At 40.1% G+C, this 18,777-nt stretch overlaps 1 protein-coding gene across 1 annotated transcript in view; it reads right to left on the minus strand.

Moving 5' to 3' along the window:
* The window catches only part of LOC124794831, a 228,074-nt gene that overhangs the window by 85,237 nt on the left and 124,060 nt on the right, over window positions 1-18,777 (minus strand). Inside the window, exon 5 of the mRNA XM_047258496.1 lies at window positions 16,671-16,879. Within this exon, the coding sequence (XP_047114452.1) occupies window positions 16,671-16,879 (209 nt within the window). The remainder of the gene's footprint in view (window positions 1-16,670; window positions 16,880-18,777) is intronic.

Genomic DNA, 18,777 nt, shown 5'->3' on the forward strand with positions numbered 1-18,777 from the left:
TTGGATACATCTGGCAACAATGTAGAGTGGCTCAAAATCCCCCTTGTCCCAATACTATAGGGGAAGTGTGATGAGTTAACCGCTATTACTTTGTCAGACGAAGGGATTAACTGCCTCATTTGTGCTGTTTAAACAACACATAAAGAACATTAACAACAAAGTATGTACGGATTATTGCTACCTGACATCCTGATTAGCTTTGTTGGATTTGATATGAAATAACTCCCATGCAAATATTAACCAATCAGCCTTTATCAGTTGCACATGGTGAATCTGTTCTAAACTGTTAAGGTATAATCCACAAGTCAATAACGGTTGGTTTAATATGGCACTGTTTCGAGTTTCATTTCACTGTGTATGAATCAGGTCACTGGTTATTAGGGACTGCTGGAATGGAGAAGGCAACTGACAAGCAGCGACTGCTGAGAAGTGCATCAAGCCCTCCCTGGTGCATGACGTCTGGAACAAGAACGTACATAAACTGCTTGTTTACAAGTTTTCCTCGATCACTATTCGTTTGACCAAGATAGAAGGTTCTCTACAAATGCTTACCTCCTTTGTTCCGGCAGAATGTAACAATCGAAGAAGATGTTAGTGGATTAGCGACACAATGAGCACAACCTGGTCCTTCACAAATTGTAGAAGGCTCAGCACAAGGAAAGAAGGAGTTGGGGAGAGTTGTGATGGAACAGCAACCATAAAACATGGTATCTGTAATATCAACTACTTTACTATTGAACGGTGACAGTAATTACAGTTCCAATCAAAATTGATACTTGGTGCAATGTAGCTCAAAACGTCTTTAACTAATATATCTGTCCGCATTTCTAGCAGTTCTTAATGTTTGAATTATTGTCCGGAGTTACTGTCTGTCCTAATGTGTTTATCACTATACTCGTACACATGTATTAGTTTATATAGCATATACTGTACATGTATATTAGTTTCCGACTTTATAAACGGAGTCCACGCAGTCAGCCGCGCGACTGTGGATGAACTCCACTCACCCTCATTTCCCCCTCAACCCGGCTGGCGTCTCCCCTCATCCCCTCACTGCCTTCGTCACCAGACCGGTGGGCAGTTGTTCTAGGTAGTGCGCGACCATCTCATTTTCCAACACGCTAATTCCCAGGATGGCAGCTAATGGCCTGCGCTACCACAACGCCTCTTAACGTCATGAGCGTGTACTAGACCTACAGTACAGTCCAGTCCTTCGCACCCCACTGTGTTGCTTGCGTGCACCGCATTAACGCGGATTTTATAAAACCATTCCTCACCTCCACTACTGCTTTCAGCACACTTTCATACAGCGCTTCTACCTTCTCATAACAGTTTACAGTGTTAACATTAATGAGAACAGTATTGGTAGTTTGCCTTCCGAAATTAACTATTCAATTACAAATCGGAATATCATTTATTAAAGAAAAAAATTATGAGTATTTTATGTAGAGGTCATGTTACAGAAGTTTAGAACGCTGCACCGATTACAGTTTTGGCAACGAATTATGTCTGCAGCTGCTGTGTTACACACTCCATTCGTCATTTTTAGGGTTCTGTACCTCAGTCGATGAAAACGGAACCCCTTACACGACCACCTTGTTGTCTGTCTATCTGTCGGCCTGTCTGTCTGATCGACTGTTGAGACCTCTTTTCCTCAGGAACGGTTAGACTTACCAGTTTCAGATTTATGTCATATGCAAAAGTCTGTGGTCCCCTGCAGATGTAAAAGATTTAGGCTTCTTAGTCAACGCAATCAAAACACACAGCCAATTATTTCACATAATTTGATGCTTCCCGTTGACCCAGAATCATGAAATTTGACAAGAAGCAAGGTTACCCAGTACAAACAAGGGAAATACCCGAAAATTATTGATTTGTAATTATATCACACGAAAAGATCTACTTCTTTCCTTTTGTTATCTGATAGTCAGTCTTTCCGTCTGTATGTCTATTCTCCTGAACAGCTACAAGAGTCAGGTTGATATTTATGTCACCCGTTAAGGTCTACAGTCCCTTGGCGGTGTAAGTAGTTTTAGCTTGTAAGTCAATGTGCTCAAAACATATGGCCATTTACGTTATATGCTTTGATACTCGCAAACTCACTCATCAAAACCTGTAACGTACTTCCCATTAGCGTACAATCACCAAATTAGGCAAGACGCAACTTTTCACAATACAAGTAAGGAGAAAAAATCCGAAAATTGTTAATTTATAATTAAATCACCGAAATTCGTTTTGTCATTTGTTATCTGGCGGTCGTTCTACCCATCTGTTGAGACCCCTTTTTCGGAGGAATTACGATGGGAAATGGGAAATTACAGAAAACATTGAAACATAAAACTTAAAATTAAAACATTATCCAAAGTCTTGGAATTTCTGAGGTCAATATCTTGCCAGTGTCGATGTTTATAACAGACAAAAATCATCGATACTCTTGAATTCTGGTATGGATACTCTATCTATGTAGATAATTAAGTTTGTATGGAATGCTAAGAACGCGAGTTCTAACTGCACTTGGGTACGAAAAAAAGCAAGGGGATTGTTTGTGTTGTTGCCCCGGATGATGATTACGCGAATATTTTGTCAGGATTTGTAAGCGGTGGGTCCTTGAGGTACAGCAATACGCGAACACGAGAAGTAAGTTTAAACAGTTTTATTAACGAAGGCGGATTATAAAACACGTGTTAACGTACCGTACGGCTGCGCGCAATCCGTAGACCCTTACACCACTCTCCCCAGAGAAAAAGAGCAACCATTGGTGACTCAAAACGACCTCATGGACGTTATGAATCTATTTCGCCATTGGTGGCATCACAAGGCATTGCAACATGTATTCCACTTGCAGACACAGTGACGTTCGGTACAGAGAAGCGTGCCTTCAAGATGCCAATTTCATACATGACAAATTAATAAAAGCAATAAAAACACAATACCCTGACAATCAAGTATGCATTAACATTACTGGATGAATCAAAGGACTTAATTCTATTTGCTGCTTCAATGAAATTTAACTTGTTATTGAAAGAGATTACATTTTCATGGATGTCCTTAATTAAATCACTACCATCAGAAAAACTTGATAAGGAATGCTTTCCATATGATAATATGTATGAATCATTGTAATAAATAGATAACATTCTTGTTAATGGCAAATGACCAGTTCCATGAAATGTAGTTGGCAATACATTAGGCATATCAAATAGTTTGCATGATAAATCACAATGTGTGGCATTCAAGATTAATCCACTGTTGTTCAATTTTAGTGTAAAGGGTACCTCAGGTGTAACATAGTTTTTACATGTAAATGTGACATCATGGGTGGAGTTAAATGAGAAAATTATACCTTCAGAACATCGTTTAAGAAATGGATGATAAAGATGTGTTAAAATTCTAGGGCAATCATCTCTTGGGGGATGATTCATAAACAATTCTTTCTCACAGCTGTACACTCTACTGTCTGAGAATACTGCCGATTCAGGGCAAATTAACTTATGACTATGTTTGCACACATGCAAATCATTTTCATTTAGAGACACAAAATATCTTCGATCCTTGCTGATCAGTAGATAATCATTCAATACATACTTTACATGAATACCTGACTGTTTGCATTTCACAGGGTAACTATAAATCTTATACATTTCAAAATTATGCTTTGATCTAGCAATGGAAATAGAAACAATAACATTTAATTAATCTTTAATCAATAAGGAGTGTGTGATGGTTAACTTATAGTAAGCATATAAATTGTAAGAGTTAACAGGATAAATCATAGTATGCATTGCATCCAGCTTTCGTTCAGTTGATAGCAGGATCTGTAAAACTTGTTCTGGGTGTAGTAGTACACTGCAGAATTTCTCATGTGTTATTGTTATAGGTTATAGAATTTGTGTGTTTAGGTTATAGAATTTATCGGAATAAATAAGATAGCGAAAAGAAAAAGATTGGTGGACTTTTCCTTCCAATTGTATGTTGTCATGATGTCCCGAATTTATAATGTGTGCGCCATTCATATTCAGTGCGGTGGCCACGTGTTGATAAAAGCCGTGAAATAAAAGACAAAAAGAAAATGTGGTATTGCCAGTGCGTAGTGAACAGTCAGAGTTCTGTAAATTACTGATAGTCAGATGTGCGTTTCCGTGGCGTATTATTCATACAGGAGCATAATTTGTAACTTAATTGTGAGTACGAGGGTTCATATTACTCGATAAATAAGAATGAATCCACTCGCTTGGCAGACCACTCCTCTTGCAGGCCTGACTGCTTCATGCCACAGTATGAGCAAGGCATGTGGGTGCCTCTCACTATGTATTATTATCATTTATTATTTATTCAAGATGTCCGATTTTCTCGGTGAGAAACCCATTCTCCTTACATCCATAACAAAAATCTATCAAAGGTCAAATCCCCAACACCATAATTGATCACATTTACGAGCTTTCTTCGTCACTTATCTTTTTTCTCTGGTAGCCTATCATAATCGTGTCAAATAATAAACTGCACTTATAGTGACATAATTCACGTTCTTTGATTTTGCAGGGGGGAAGGGACTGAAGACTTTATTTCAAGCAGTACGGTCATCACTTGTTCTCAAACACAGTCTACACACACATCTTTGATATCGCAGTGCAATCACCACGACGTCCGCGCTCCAACTGAATTAGTTAAAATCCTCGACACCCCCTGGCCAGCGCGCGGAGACACTGGCTATGCCTGCCACGTGAATGCAGGGGGGGGGGGGGGGGGGCGAGCCCAGCGATCGCTCCCACATCGTAAACATGTTTTCGCTGGACATGCTGGAACTTGTCGAGTTTGACGTCACGGCGGCCCCTTGTCCGCCCGCCACGTGTATTCGTCGCCTCCACACGTTTCGTGCCAATACTGTCTCACTCCGAGCTGGATCACACAACGGTCGGCCGTTTCCCTGCAACACTTTCAGTTCCACGTTCAAACCTGTCGATGCTGGCCTAACACAGCCGTTCGCCACGTGTCCCTATGCGAGTAATAGTGGAGTAATAGTATTATTTCTGACTCGTGATCTGGTGTGATCATTGGGCACTAGACGTGTCTGCAGGGCTATATTGGGCTCGTATCATAGAAAGGAAAAAGTTTTACGATTCGGGTAGAGATAGCTCAGCGTAAGGTGACCGGGGAGATGGATGTATGTCTGACAGGACGGAAAAGTAAGCGATCTAAGGTTATTGCCCGTTTTCAAGTGCTGAACGTTCTAGTCTTAGGAGTGTGTGTGTGTTTATGTTCTCTCTCTCTCTCTCTCTCTCTCTCTCACCGATCATGGACTCTAGAACAATACTTTACACATGATAGATTGGATGAATTGCTTAAAAATGTATCGAACTACGCAGTGCTACACTTTTGTCGGCAAAGTTTGCTCGACAGTGGAAACTGCCATGACTGTATAACAGCACCTTTGGACCGCACTAGAACGCCCGCTAATTGACTCGCTCTCGCACGCGCGTAATAACTGTACAATCGGTGCGCCGCCGCCCCGCTTACGTCACACACCCTCCATACACGCGACGGGCATAGCCTTCAGTAACTACCTGGAAAATGACTCCTTATTTCAGACATTACGGTCATGCAGTTGTGTCCCAACTGACTTCTTCATGCTCACACAGTGAAACTCCAGAGCGCAGCTGACGTACGTGCGGCCGGCTGAGCCTGCTCCCTGGCCCGCTGACGTCAAGCATACGCCCACGGCCTGTGCGACGGGTAGGCGGCGGCGAGCGGCGCCTGAGTGTCCCGCCACAAACGGTTGGCCGCGCCCGCGAGCACTTAACACCGGACACGATGTTTCCTGTCGACCGCGTGCCCTACAAAGGACACGTTTGGCGCCAGAGTTTGACCGACAGTGGAATCCACCATGACCGTATAACAGCGCGTTTGCTCGTCGCGAGAACGCTCGCTAATTCACTCTCACCACCCCGCTATATTAAATAATTCCATTTACAATTTCATATACATATTCAAACGTGTTCAACTCCCTAATTTCAACTACTTTTCGAGGACCAGACCACCACCTCCGCCTCCTCCTAGGAACCAGCGCCAAGTTTGAAATCTGCCAGTAAACAAAGCTCCGCCACCAACCTAAGAAAATTGTTTCAAACTAAGCCACCAGCACTCAACCTCTTCCTGCACGTTTCTGGTAAATGGACTCACCCTGCACTACATCCACGAATTTACTTTATTTAGGAATGGACGCTGCTGTTATACGTATCTGTTTGCTTGTAGGATGTACCGGCTGCTAATAACTATAATTTTTTATATACACCTGATGGAGTAATAGTATTATTTCTGACTCAAGATCTGGTGTGATCATTGGGCACTAGACGTGGAGGCAGCTTTCACATGTGTCGGCTGTCATGAGCGCTCGGAAGATGAACTCGGCACGTGCGCGCAGCCTGCCTTGGAGCGTAATCTAAGGCGCATAGGCGATATCAATTTCTCTGGTGATATGTGGAGCCGAAAGTGTTGCAGGGAAACGGCCGACCGTTGTGTGATTCAGCTCGGAGGGAGACAGTTTTGGCAGGAAACGTGTGGAGGCGACGAATACACGTGGTGGGTGGACAAGGGGCCGCTGTGACGTCAAACTCGACAAGTTCCAGCGTGTCCAGCGAAAACATGTTTACGATGTGGGAGCGATCGCTGGGCTCGCCCCCCCCCCCCCTCCCCGCCTCACGTGGCAGGCATAGCCAGTGTCTCCACGCTGGCCAAGGGGTGGCGAGGATTTGAACTAATTCAGTTGGAGCGCGGACGTCGTGGTGACTGCACTGCGATATCAAAGATGTGTGTGCTGACTGTGTTGGAGAACAAGTGATGACCGTACTGCTTGAAATAAAGTCTTCAGTCCCTTCCCCCTTGCAAAATCAAAGGACGTGAATTACGTCACTATAAGTGCAGTTTATTATTTGACACGATTATGATAGGCTACCAGTGAAAAAAGATAAGTGACGGAGAAAGCTCGTACATGTGATCAATTATGGTGTTGGGGATTTGACCTTTGATAGATTTTTGTTATGGATGTAAGGAGAATGGGTTTCTCACCGAGAAAATCGGACATCTTGAATAAATAATAAATGATAATAATACATAGAAGTACAGTTTTGGAGAGAATATCGTGTTGGAATTTGAATTTGGCGCAATTTTCTAGTGGAGGTAGGCCTATAATAATAAAAGATAATGAATGATAATAAATGATAATAAATGACAATGAATGATAATGAATATTAATAAATGATAATCAATAATAATAAACAAAAGTAAGGTTTTGCAGCCATTATCGTGTAGGAATTTGAATCGGGAGGGAGTTTTCTAGTGGAGGCAGGTCAATAATAATAAATAATAATAAATTATAATAAAAATAATGAATGTAAATAAATGATAGTGCATGATAATGAATGATAATGAATGATGATGAATGTTAATGAATGATAATCAATAATAATAAAGAAAAGTACGGTTTTTTGCATGCATTATCCTGTTGGACTCAAACTTCCCACCATATTTTCTTCTGGACACTTAGGTTAGTGGACGTAGCACAAGTGGGCTATTTTCCCGCCAAAATTCAAACTTCCTGCCATTTTTTCTGAAGTTTAGGTTGGTGGACATAGCACAATTTGCCATATTTTCCCGCCAAAATCCGCCATCTTTGGATGACGTCATGCGATGTTGCCAAGTCTACATGCCGCCATCTTGGATGACGTCATCGCCGCCATCTTGAATAAATTTGGCAACAAAGCAGTTCGGCATGCTACATACTTCATCCCCCTACTGCTGCAGTCATGGACTGTGCGGCTGGTCCTGGCGGAGGTTGGAGTCCTCCCTTGGGCATGGGAGTGTGTGTTTGTCCTTAGGATAATTTAGGTTAAGTAGAATGTAAGCTTAGGGACTGATGACCTTAGCAGATAAGTCCCATAAGATTTCACACACATTTACACACAAACTTGCTTCCCTGCCATTCTGTGGCTCTGTGTCGGGCAAGATAAGCCGCCTGTTGGAAAGACACAATATCAAATCAATCTTCAGGCCTCCAACGAAAATCCGTCAATTACTGAGACCACTTAAAGACGCAGTAGGTCTCAGAACACCTGGAGTCTACGAAATACCTTGTGAGTGTGGCCAGAAGTACATCGGACAAACAGTGCGCACTGTGGACCAACCCAGGAAAGAACATGAGAGGTATTATCGCCTACGCTATCCAGAGAAATCTGCATTAGCTGAGCATGCATTAGAAAACGGTCACCACATAAAATTTGACGATACCTCTGTCGTGGCTCGCACTAACGGCTTCTGGGACAGTTTAATAAAGGAAGCTATTGAAATAAAAATTACCGCAAACACCCTGAATAGAGACGGTGGCTTGCAGCTCAGTGCTGCGTGGGATCCAGCGATCGCGCGATTGAAGAGGGAACATCGAACACCGCCTCAAAACATGAGCATATATGGCACTGTCACGGGCACCAGTGACGTCGCAGCTGTCAGCTAGCGTATATAAGGGCGCACCAACAACCCACTGGCAGTCATTCACTTGACAATGGCCAAGGAGTGCTTGGCCGAAAGCTCGTGTAGTTTTAAGCAGTTGACGTGGTTGGAAACCCGAGAACATTTATGAGTGAGATGTTGAGCACAGAAAGAGGAAAAGGTGTTAGTATTGTGCTATGCATAACTTGTGGGTAAATATTTCTAGAAAGGAAAACAGAAGGAAAACAACATAAAGTGAAAGTGTTATGTGGAATGTTGGCTATTTTATAATCATTATTATTATTATTTATTTGTATAACATTTTTTTTTATCAAACCCCTATTCTGTTTTAGCTAAGTAATCCTTCAATGTATAAAATGTATTGCATACCAGGTGCTTTTTAGCTGTCTTTTTAAATAAGTTATTTTTGCAATTTCTTTAATCTCTTTTGGTAATTTATTGTACAGTTTTATTCCTTGGTAGAAAATGCTGTTTTTAGTTTTATGTTTATTTTTTCTTGGTAAATGTAACTTGAATCTATCTCTTGTTGCATGGTCATAGACAGAGCTGTTTGAGCAGTAATTATCAATGTTATTTTTGATGTTTAAAACTGACTTGTAAATGTATTCACATGAAGCAGTTAAAATCTCCAGTGTTTTGAACAGATCTTTACAACGAGCTTGACAAGTATTTTTGGTTATTATTCTTATGGCTCTTTTCTGGAGTCTGAAAATTGTGTCCATATTCTGTGCATTTGTTCCCCAAAAAAGAATGCCATATCTAAGAATTGATTGTACATATGAATAATATGTAACTAAAAGACAATGCATGTTACACACTGAAGATAGGATTCTAAAGGCATAACATACTGATGACATTCTGCTGCAAGTACCTTTGTGTGCTCACACCACTTCAACTGAGAATCAATATTGATTCCTAGAAATTTTGCATTTATTACACAGTCTATAGAGGTGTCATCTACAGTTAATTTAACATTGTCATTTTTCCTCTTCAAACTGAAATTCACAGAGTTGTTGGAAAAAATAGAACACTATGATATCAGAGGATTTGCAAACAATGGGATTGCTACATTCCTAACCAATCAGATGCAGAGAGTCAGCATGAAATACACTAACAGACAAACCAACTCAATAACCGAAATCCTATCGAGTAATAAAACTGTAAAGCAAGGTGAACCACAAGGATCAGTATTGGGACCTCTACTTTTCCTCCTGTATGTTAATGACATGAGCCTGAATATAGATGCACACAAAACGATAATATTTGCTGACAACACTGTGAGGTGCCGGGGCTAGCAGTGTATTTAACACTAAATTCGTCTAGAATCTTGATAATAAATGATGCTCTAAGCCCCCCCCTCCCCTATTCCTAACTCCGACTTTTACTGTTGCACTTGGATTAAAAAGAAACGCAAACTGTCTGTAATTGACCCTGCAAGTGGAGTAGAAAAGAGTTTGCATCTGCAATAATTTAACTTGATAAATAAGTTAAATAAAGGAAAGTTTCCTGATCATAGTGAGAAATGAAAGCATTGCTCTACCGATTAACAAATGACAGTTCTGTCCAAAATAACAATATGATTTATTATGACTAAACTCAAAATAATAAACAAAACACATGAAACATTTACAATACATCAAATTGGCTCAAATTGGATACTAAAATAAATGCTGTGAAGGTGAAGTTGTCCATAAACTAGATTCTGACATTTAAGACGAAGTGGTACGTGGAGCCAATTCCTTGCAACTCAAATCTTAAGAGAAACACACAGCCAACCCAACATTAATTGCTGCTACAGTAGTGAGAACTCAGACAATGAACATCCAAGACAGATGAAAGTTAGAAAAGACGAACAGGCCCACTCTGCTGAGCTCTGATTATCACCTAGCAAAATTTCCTGCTTTCCCGGTGCTGCGGACATACATTACCAAGCTGTCTTCTTAACTACAAGGACACGATCTGGCGTACCGGAGGCGATGGCTGGTTGCTTCGACGTCCCGTCATGGTGATGATAATGTCGCGAGTATAGCCCGAAACAAATTGTCCTGGTCTGGTTGTTCCAGACTAAAGACTTCCTAGCAATACAAATGACCCTCTGAGGGAGACGAAGAAGACCCGCCACACAGTCACTGACAGTACAGTGATTGATTTTAACAAGCGAAGTCACACTCCGATACAGTCAACTTTAGCCAAAACTGCTCGAGACGGACAACATAGGCCGCTTGTACGCAGAACGCTCAATTGCCAACTGTACTCGGAAGGTTACGTTGAAGTCGAAACTTCAGCAACTTCGTCAAACAGTTTCAATTAAATAAAAGTATATTAGACAGCCAACGGAAGTCAGGCTGTCCAGAGCAGCGAGAGCTCAGACTTGTAACCTACTCCGACTCTCTCAAGAGCACCCGTACAAGCCGAACACAGAACAATCCCGCCCCCACGACAGTGGCCATGGTTAAACGTTCCAATCAGCAACTCCAAAACCGGCGGAAAATTCCACTCTATTGCCGAAGCACTACTAGTCCACCAATGGAGATTCATGGCGCCAATTTTGCTACATCACGGAGCTATGCCCTGAGCAAGCCAATCAGAGTTACGATTTTGCAGAAAACGCGGGAATTTGCCCGCCAAGACTGCCTGGGAACACAAGTCATTCCCACGCCTCAATGGTAGCCCGCCAGAAAGTGTTTTCACTAAGTTTCTGCGAAATAACGGAATCTCTAGCCCAGCCGCTCCTTCTGGCCCCTTTCGGCGTGTCGCTCCCACTCTTATGACAATGTCGGCGTCTGGAAAGCATCCACTGGACTCCCTCACACCCGTCGGCTTAACCCTTTCAAGCTCAGCAGAACTCGCCTGTCACCGGACCACCCGGGTGACGAGAAAAGCTGCGTGGGAAGTCCGCGTGTGAAGGAATAGCAACTTTTCGCCGCATGCAATTGGAGAGGAAAATCGAATTACTCCATGAACTTTCACACAACACAAAATGCAAATTCATTTCAGTCATTTGTCACTGTAAATAACCATCCAATAGATATGGACACTGTTTTCAAATGCCTACGTGTGATGGTTCAAGATAACCTGAAATGGAATACACATACAGGAAAAGTAAATGCCAGAATTAGTACTGACTGTTATGCATTGAGTGTGCTGAAATCATGTGCTAGCCTGAAAACATTAAGCAGTGCATACTACACTTACATACAAGCCCACCTAAAATATGGTGTGATATTCTGGGGAAATTTTCCAACTGCTCTGAGCACATTCAAAATCCAGAAGAGAGAAATGAGGATTATTAATGGAAACAAACCCAGAGATCCTGCAAACCCATTTTCAGAAAGTTGGAAATCCTTACACTGCCTTGCCTATACATTCTCGAGACTCTAAATTTTTTCAGAAACCACATAGTTCCAACTGAGTCCAGAGTAGTAAAAAATAATGAAATACATAAACACAACACCAGGAAAAACTCAAATTTGTGTGTTTTATGTACAAACACTCAACTGTGTAAAAATGGAGCTTTCCACATGGGCCTCCAACTGTTCAACAATCTTCCCACTAGTATTAAGTCCATAGACGACAAAATAAAATTTAGCAAAATCGTGAAGTCATATTTGTTGTGTCTCTGTTTTTACTCTATAAATTAATATTTAGAACAGTAATCTTGCTATTTATGTTGAATTGAAAACATTGAGCAATTGGAGTGAAGTAAAATTAACAAATCTTTGCAATATAATATTTTAGGATATTATATGTTAATATATGTTAACAATGTTGACTGATATTTTCCGACATCTGCAACACACTGTGAACCATCAGATCACATGGAATAAGTAAATAAATATAAATAAATAAATAAGTATTTATGTTCAATGTCACTTTATTGCCTATTGACCAATCGTAAACTTCCTTGAGAGTTTCATTTGCTTTCTCGGCAAGGAGTTCTCTTGTTTTCTCAGTGACTATAATATTGCTGTCATCAGCAAAGAGAATTTTTTCACCTTGAGTAACGCTACTGGGAAAGTCATTGATGTATATCAGGAATAGTATTGGTCCTAATATGCTACCTTGCGGGACCCCTATATTAATGTATTTTGGTTCTGTTAAGTGTTTTACAAAACGTTTAGATCTATTTGAAGTATGTGTTATCTCTACTCTTTGTGCGCTGCCTGTTAGGAATGATCAAATCCAGTCATTAGCTACTCCTCTTCTTCCTAATGCTCCTAATTTATTTAATAGAATCTTGTGGTCTACTGTGTCAAACGCCTTAGAAAGATCCAAAAATATGTCTGTGAACACTCAACTTTATCAAAAGCATCAAGTACAACTTTTGTGAATTTCACAATGGCTGACTCCGTATTTTTGCCACTTCGGAAACCAAACTGTGATTAGCTTAAAAGATTGTATATATTCAGGCAATTCATTAGTCTGTATTTCATAATTGTTCCTATTATTTTTGAGAATGGTGACAGCAGGGAAATGGGCTGGTAATTTTCTATGTCTTAAGAAAATGTACAACTTTTGCCTGTTTGAACTGCTCTGTCCCTGATGTGAAGGATTCATTTATTATATTTGTTAAGGGGCCTTTTTTAAGTGTCAGTACACACATTGGTACTTCATCTAAGCCTACTGACTTTTTATTTTTTAGTTTTTGAATAGTTTTATTGACTTCATTCTCTGTGGTTGGAAGCAACATTATTGTATTTTTTGCAACATTATTTAAAGGTGTTATATTTGTTTTGGGGAATTTTTTGCTGTAACTTCTCTGCAATGCTTGAAAAATGCTCGTTTATATATTTTGCTAAGTGTTGTGGATCATTTATTACCTTATCCTTCTCCCTTAGCAGTATGTTATTCTACGTTTGTTTGCCTCTCCCCATTTCCTTTTTTATAACATCTGAGACTACTTTGCTTTTATTCTGTGCATTATATATTATTTTGTCATTAAATGACTTTTTTGCAGCAATCAACACCTTCCTATAAATATCTTTGATTTTTTTAATAGAAACTTAAGAATTCTGGATCATAGCAAATCTTTTTCATGGAACTGAGGTGTTTAAGTGTTTGGAAGGACTTCTAAAGCCCGCTGTTATCCATCTGTTTTGTGAGATGTTGATACAGACATACCTACTTTTGGAAATGCCTTTTCAAAGTTCAATTTAAACAATGTGGATAATTTAGAGAATTTCATATTCACATTGGTTTCCTTATAAACTTCATCCCAGCTTTGTTTTTCTAGTTCTTTTCAAAAATCTTTTATTTTGATTTCTGATAGAGGTCGTTTGTAGGCTTGTAGTTTAGGGAATGATTCGATGCCTGATTTTAGTGTTGTTATTTGACAAAGATGGTCTGATAGTCCGATATCTTTTACAGCTATATCACATTTTTCCCTGTCCATATTTGTGGCCACATGGTCAGTTACTGATGAAGTTGTTGTAGTAACCCTTGTTGCACTATATTTTACTGTACCTGCATTTTCCACCCTTTTGTGTATCTCTGCAGGATATATCTTCTTAATGCTACTCATTACATTTTTTTCATCCGTTTTTATGTGATTTGATGCTCACAGTTTATTTCACAAGTATTTTTCACAACACGTGATTTGAGTAGATCCTTGTGTCTCCATATTCATTGAGAGGAACTAAGTTTTTATCCTTTCTCAAGCGTTCATTGCTTCCTTTATGTTTCATGTGATGCTAACTTTCATTGTTTCGTGTGAACAGTATTGGGATCACAGGTGAGGAGGACTGATGCTTGTGCATGTGTGTGTGTAAAAATGACAGAGACAGGTAGAGTGAGACAGAGACAGTGGCAGAGAGAGCTGTAAAGAGTGGAGGGCTGGAGTGGGATTGAGATAACAGATGTTTTTGGATATTGAGTGTGTTTAATTAACGTGTGAGGAAGTGTCTTTGTATAGTTCATCGACTGTTCCACACAGGTTTTTGTCACACAGTACTCTGTTTTCATTCAAGGCTTTCTTTCCTCATATAATTAATTTTTGTATGTGACCATTCTCGATAGACACTATTGCTTTCGCTGAGGATCTTAAGATCAGTCTCATTGTTGTTTGGGTGGTGGTTTTCTTGTATAAATATATCTGCAAAAATGGAGTGTCTACCTTGACTTTTAAGACTCTGAGGTGTTGAGAATATCTCGTTTTCAAAGATTGCATGATTAGCCTTTGTAAACAGACTGGGACAGACTAGGATGAACTACATGTTAATCGGTAGATTCAAGATTTGGAAAATTTGTCTGTTGATGTCTACTTGGATTTAGGATTTTTGTATACTGTGTTGTTTGTGTACAGTTACGGTCATAGCCCTTATTTCTTAAAATGATCACCGCATTGTGGACTTTTTGTTGCTGTATGTTAGTATGTGTGCTTTGTAAGGTGTTCCTGATTTCCTGTGTTTGTCAAATGTTTGTGTTCCTCGTTATCTGTCGTGGCTGGTTTGTTCTTTTTTAATTTGTTACTTTATTTTGTTGTTCAGTTTGTTTGTTATTTGTACGTTGTACCCATTGTCTCTGGTATATGGTGTACTGTGTTTAGTTCTTATTGTATTTGAGTTTGTCCAGGGGAATACTATGGAGTCTATGTAGCATGTTTCTTAAACTTTGGAGTTTGTGTGGTGGAGGGTGATCGGAAAGTTTGTAAATTGTTGTAATTGTGGCTGTTGGTTTTCTGAATATTACAAGATTACGTTTGTTGTTGATTCTGTGTATAGTGATGTCACACAAAGTAAGTTACATGTCTGCTTCTGTCTCATTGACAAGTTTTATTTCTGAATGAACTACATTTATGTGAATGCGTAGTTGTTTTACCTGTGTGTCTGTTTTGTCTATCAATCAAATGATGTCGTCCACATAGTGGTGTAAGTGTATAAGGTTGAACTACTTTGGATATATAATTTCTTTGAATATTTCTTGGTCAGTGTAGTTCAGAAATATGTTTGCAAGTAGACCACTGATGGGTGACCCCATTGGTGAGCTATCTTTTTGTGGCTAGAACGCCTTGCTGAAAACAAAGTATTTCAGTTCTGTTAGAGCCATTAGGATGGCTTTAATTTCACCCATGTGTACATTTCTTACATTCCCTTCTTTCTGCAGCTGTTCTTCAGTAATACTGATTGTATCTCCCTCTGGAATACATGTGTAAATAGATGTAGTATGAATTAGTCGCAGGTTTGCTGTTGTTCGAATATTTATGTGCTATTTTTTATCAGTTCATTTGTGTTTTGTTTTCATGAAAGTGTACAATTTCGAAGTACTGTATGAATGTGTCTAACTACGATGGTAAGATGGCACGTATTTGAAGTTAATTACTGGTCTAATTGGACAGTTACAGTTACGTATCTTGGGAAAAGATTTGTGTTTTATTTGATGCGAGCATTTATAATGGTAAGTTTGAGGATTCTTCGAAGTTTCTGTATGTTTCTTTGGTATCTCACTGTGGGATCACCGATTAATTTAATGATATTTTTCTCTTCTATGACTTCTTCTGTTTTGCTGATATGTTCTGCGTCACTCATAAGTGTGGTGTTGTTTTACAGATGTTTCTGCCTCCCATAGATTCCACTCTGCAGTGGGAAATGAAGCGTCTAGTGTATGCGTTCCTGATATCCACAAGCGCTAATTGTCAGGTTGGCTGAAGCTGCAGACATTATTCGTGGGACACCTGGTTGCCGTGTTACACAACCATTAGCGAGCAGATGGCAGTTGTACATTAATGTAAGTGAACTATCTTTTCAGCAACATCTCCAAAACAGTAATCATCACATGCCAGTGTCAGCTCTGTCCCGGAAGAACTCTAGCGTCAAAACCTTCCTGGTGGGAAAACGGTGACACTTATGTCACATAAAAATGTGTTTCTTCTTCTCTTCGCTGAACACGCTAAAATTTTGTACACATAGTTTTGTTCGAAACTGTATAGCACAGGAGTCAGTAACACTTCGAAATGAAGTAGTTGGCTGGTAATAGATCACAATGGACAGCGGTGAACCAACAGAAAAATTGATAATGAAAACAACACCAGAAATTATCTTGCTAACATTGGAAATTACAGAAGATATAAAATTTGATATAGGAATGGGGTTTTGAACTTTTTTCCTCGAATTAGTGCACAGTCAACAATCGTTAGGTCTTAAACATGAAGTGGTGAGTAACAGTAATATACTTACCTACAATGTAGAAATAAGATGAATTGTTTTCGTTAAAGATTCGTGCCGTTTCAGTCCAGCTGTTACGATAGAGGGAGTACAGTGCGTTGGCGAGACCGAACATCTCTGATGCCTTTGGATGTTGCTCCTCGCATAGCGCACTAAAGTCGTCATGAAAGGACAGGAACTGCGTTTGATATGCCAGTAGCCGATGATTCAACAGCGGCCGCCTGTAACATGTAAACTTCATTTTTAAAAATTAAAAACCAATAAAATCGGCATGGCAAATCATGTATAAAAATATCTGGAATGGGTTTTCACTCAATGGTGGAGTGTACGCCGATTTCAAACTCCCTGGCATATAAAAGCTATGTGCTAGACTGGAACACGAATTGAGCACCTTTGCTTTTTTTAACTGAAAGTCTTTTGTTGTGATAAATTACAAAAATAACATAAAATGACTTTAAAGATTTCTTGCACAACAGTTTCTCTGTTCTGTGCTGACATATAGTTTGAAATGATTTTACAATAGATGAAATTCCAGTAATTACTAAGATCAACGGGACGTTAAAGCTTAATCTTTCCCTCTTTTTAGAATTTAAACTTCAGAACTGCTATTTCTGAAGAATACATATCAAGCTTTAAATAATAATTAAACATGCGTTACAAGAAATCGAACATATTTTATATCTGTTAGTGATGTTAATGACTTGTTCAGGTTTGTAATAGGTGAAGGAAGTTTGCCCAATTTGCGATATCTAAGCTGTGTGCACAATAGAACTAAAAGCTGGACTACAGCTCACACTGAGTCACTCAGACAGGACTCACGACCCAACCTCACATTTTTTGCTGCTTCCAGTATCTCATCTCCTGCTTTCCACACTTCACTTAAGATGTCCTCTACTTGTTCCGGGACCAACACTTCCGAAAGAAAGTATACTGCAGGAAAGTGAGATATTTTCCCGAGTGAATTGTTTCACTCTACAGCAGAGCATGCACTGATGCGAAACTTCTGGGACTGAGTCCCCGTCTGACACAGACACTGAAACAGCCAGTTAGTTTCAAACCAGCAAAAATTCCTCTACAGAGCGACAATTAATTCAGAAAACAATCCTCCAGGTTTTGGCTAAGGCTGTACTGCAATATCATTTCTGTCAGAAGTGCTAATTTCGTAAGGTGTGAAGGAGAACTACTGTGAAATTTGCAAAGCAGCAGAACGAAGTGGAGGCAAAATTGTGAGGGCTTGTCGCCAGCCGTACATGAGTAGCACAGTTGGGGAGTATTTGCCCGCAAAACTCAAAGGTCCTTGGTTCCAGTCCTGGGCTGTCACACGGTTTTAATCTGCCAGCAAGTTTCTTATCTGAATTAACAATGAGTCTGCCAGAAGAAAACCAGTTCTCAAGAATAGAAGGTCCTGCAAATAGAACTCTCAGAGACACATGACGTCTAATCGATAAACGTGAATGTATGAAACAGTTCCACTTATCTTTATTTATTTATTTATTTATCCAGTCCCTTGTAGCAGATCCAGCGGTTAAGGCCACACGATTCGATCACTTGAGGTACATCAAGTCCGTCTTTGCATCTACTGAAAAATGTACTTATTTTAGGGTAAGGCTTTTGTTTTATTCGCTTAAACTATTGCCAGTGGATATATTTTGACGTGGTGAAAATCACTTCCCTACTGCCCTGCCCGATTCAGGACCTTTCCACACGTAAATCAACCAGCGACCACATCAGACAGTTGAAGATCACCACTGGGAACGAGGATGTTGGGGAATCCTTTCATATCTTGCCACTCCCGCCACCATGTGCTCCAGCTTTAAGGAGGGGAGGGTTGTGCCATGCAGCCCCAACACCTATGGCGATGTGTTATTCACAGCATCTGAATCACATATGTCTCTCTCCTCCATTGCTGGGAAACTGGAGGACGTCAGCGCAGAAGAGGGCGTGAGAGCAGCGGCAAACAGGGATGTAACAGCACGTGCGCCAAGCAGAGAGGATGTGACATGCTGGCAGCAGTGTGGAGATTGGAGGTGTGGCTTTAAACAGGACGTGTTACCTATCTGTTGGATCAAATATAGGTGGAAGTTGGCAGGCTAGCCTGTGAAGTGTTATTGGGTGTCAT

This window comes from Schistocerca piceifrons, chromosome 4 (assembly GCF_021461385.2).
Source record: "Schistocerca piceifrons isolate TAMUIC-IGC-003096 chromosome 4, iqSchPice1.1, whole genome shotgun sequence".
In the NCBI taxonomy this organism is placed as follows: domain Eukaryota; kingdom Metazoa; phylum Arthropoda; class Insecta; order Orthoptera; family Acrididae; genus Schistocerca; species Schistocerca piceifrons.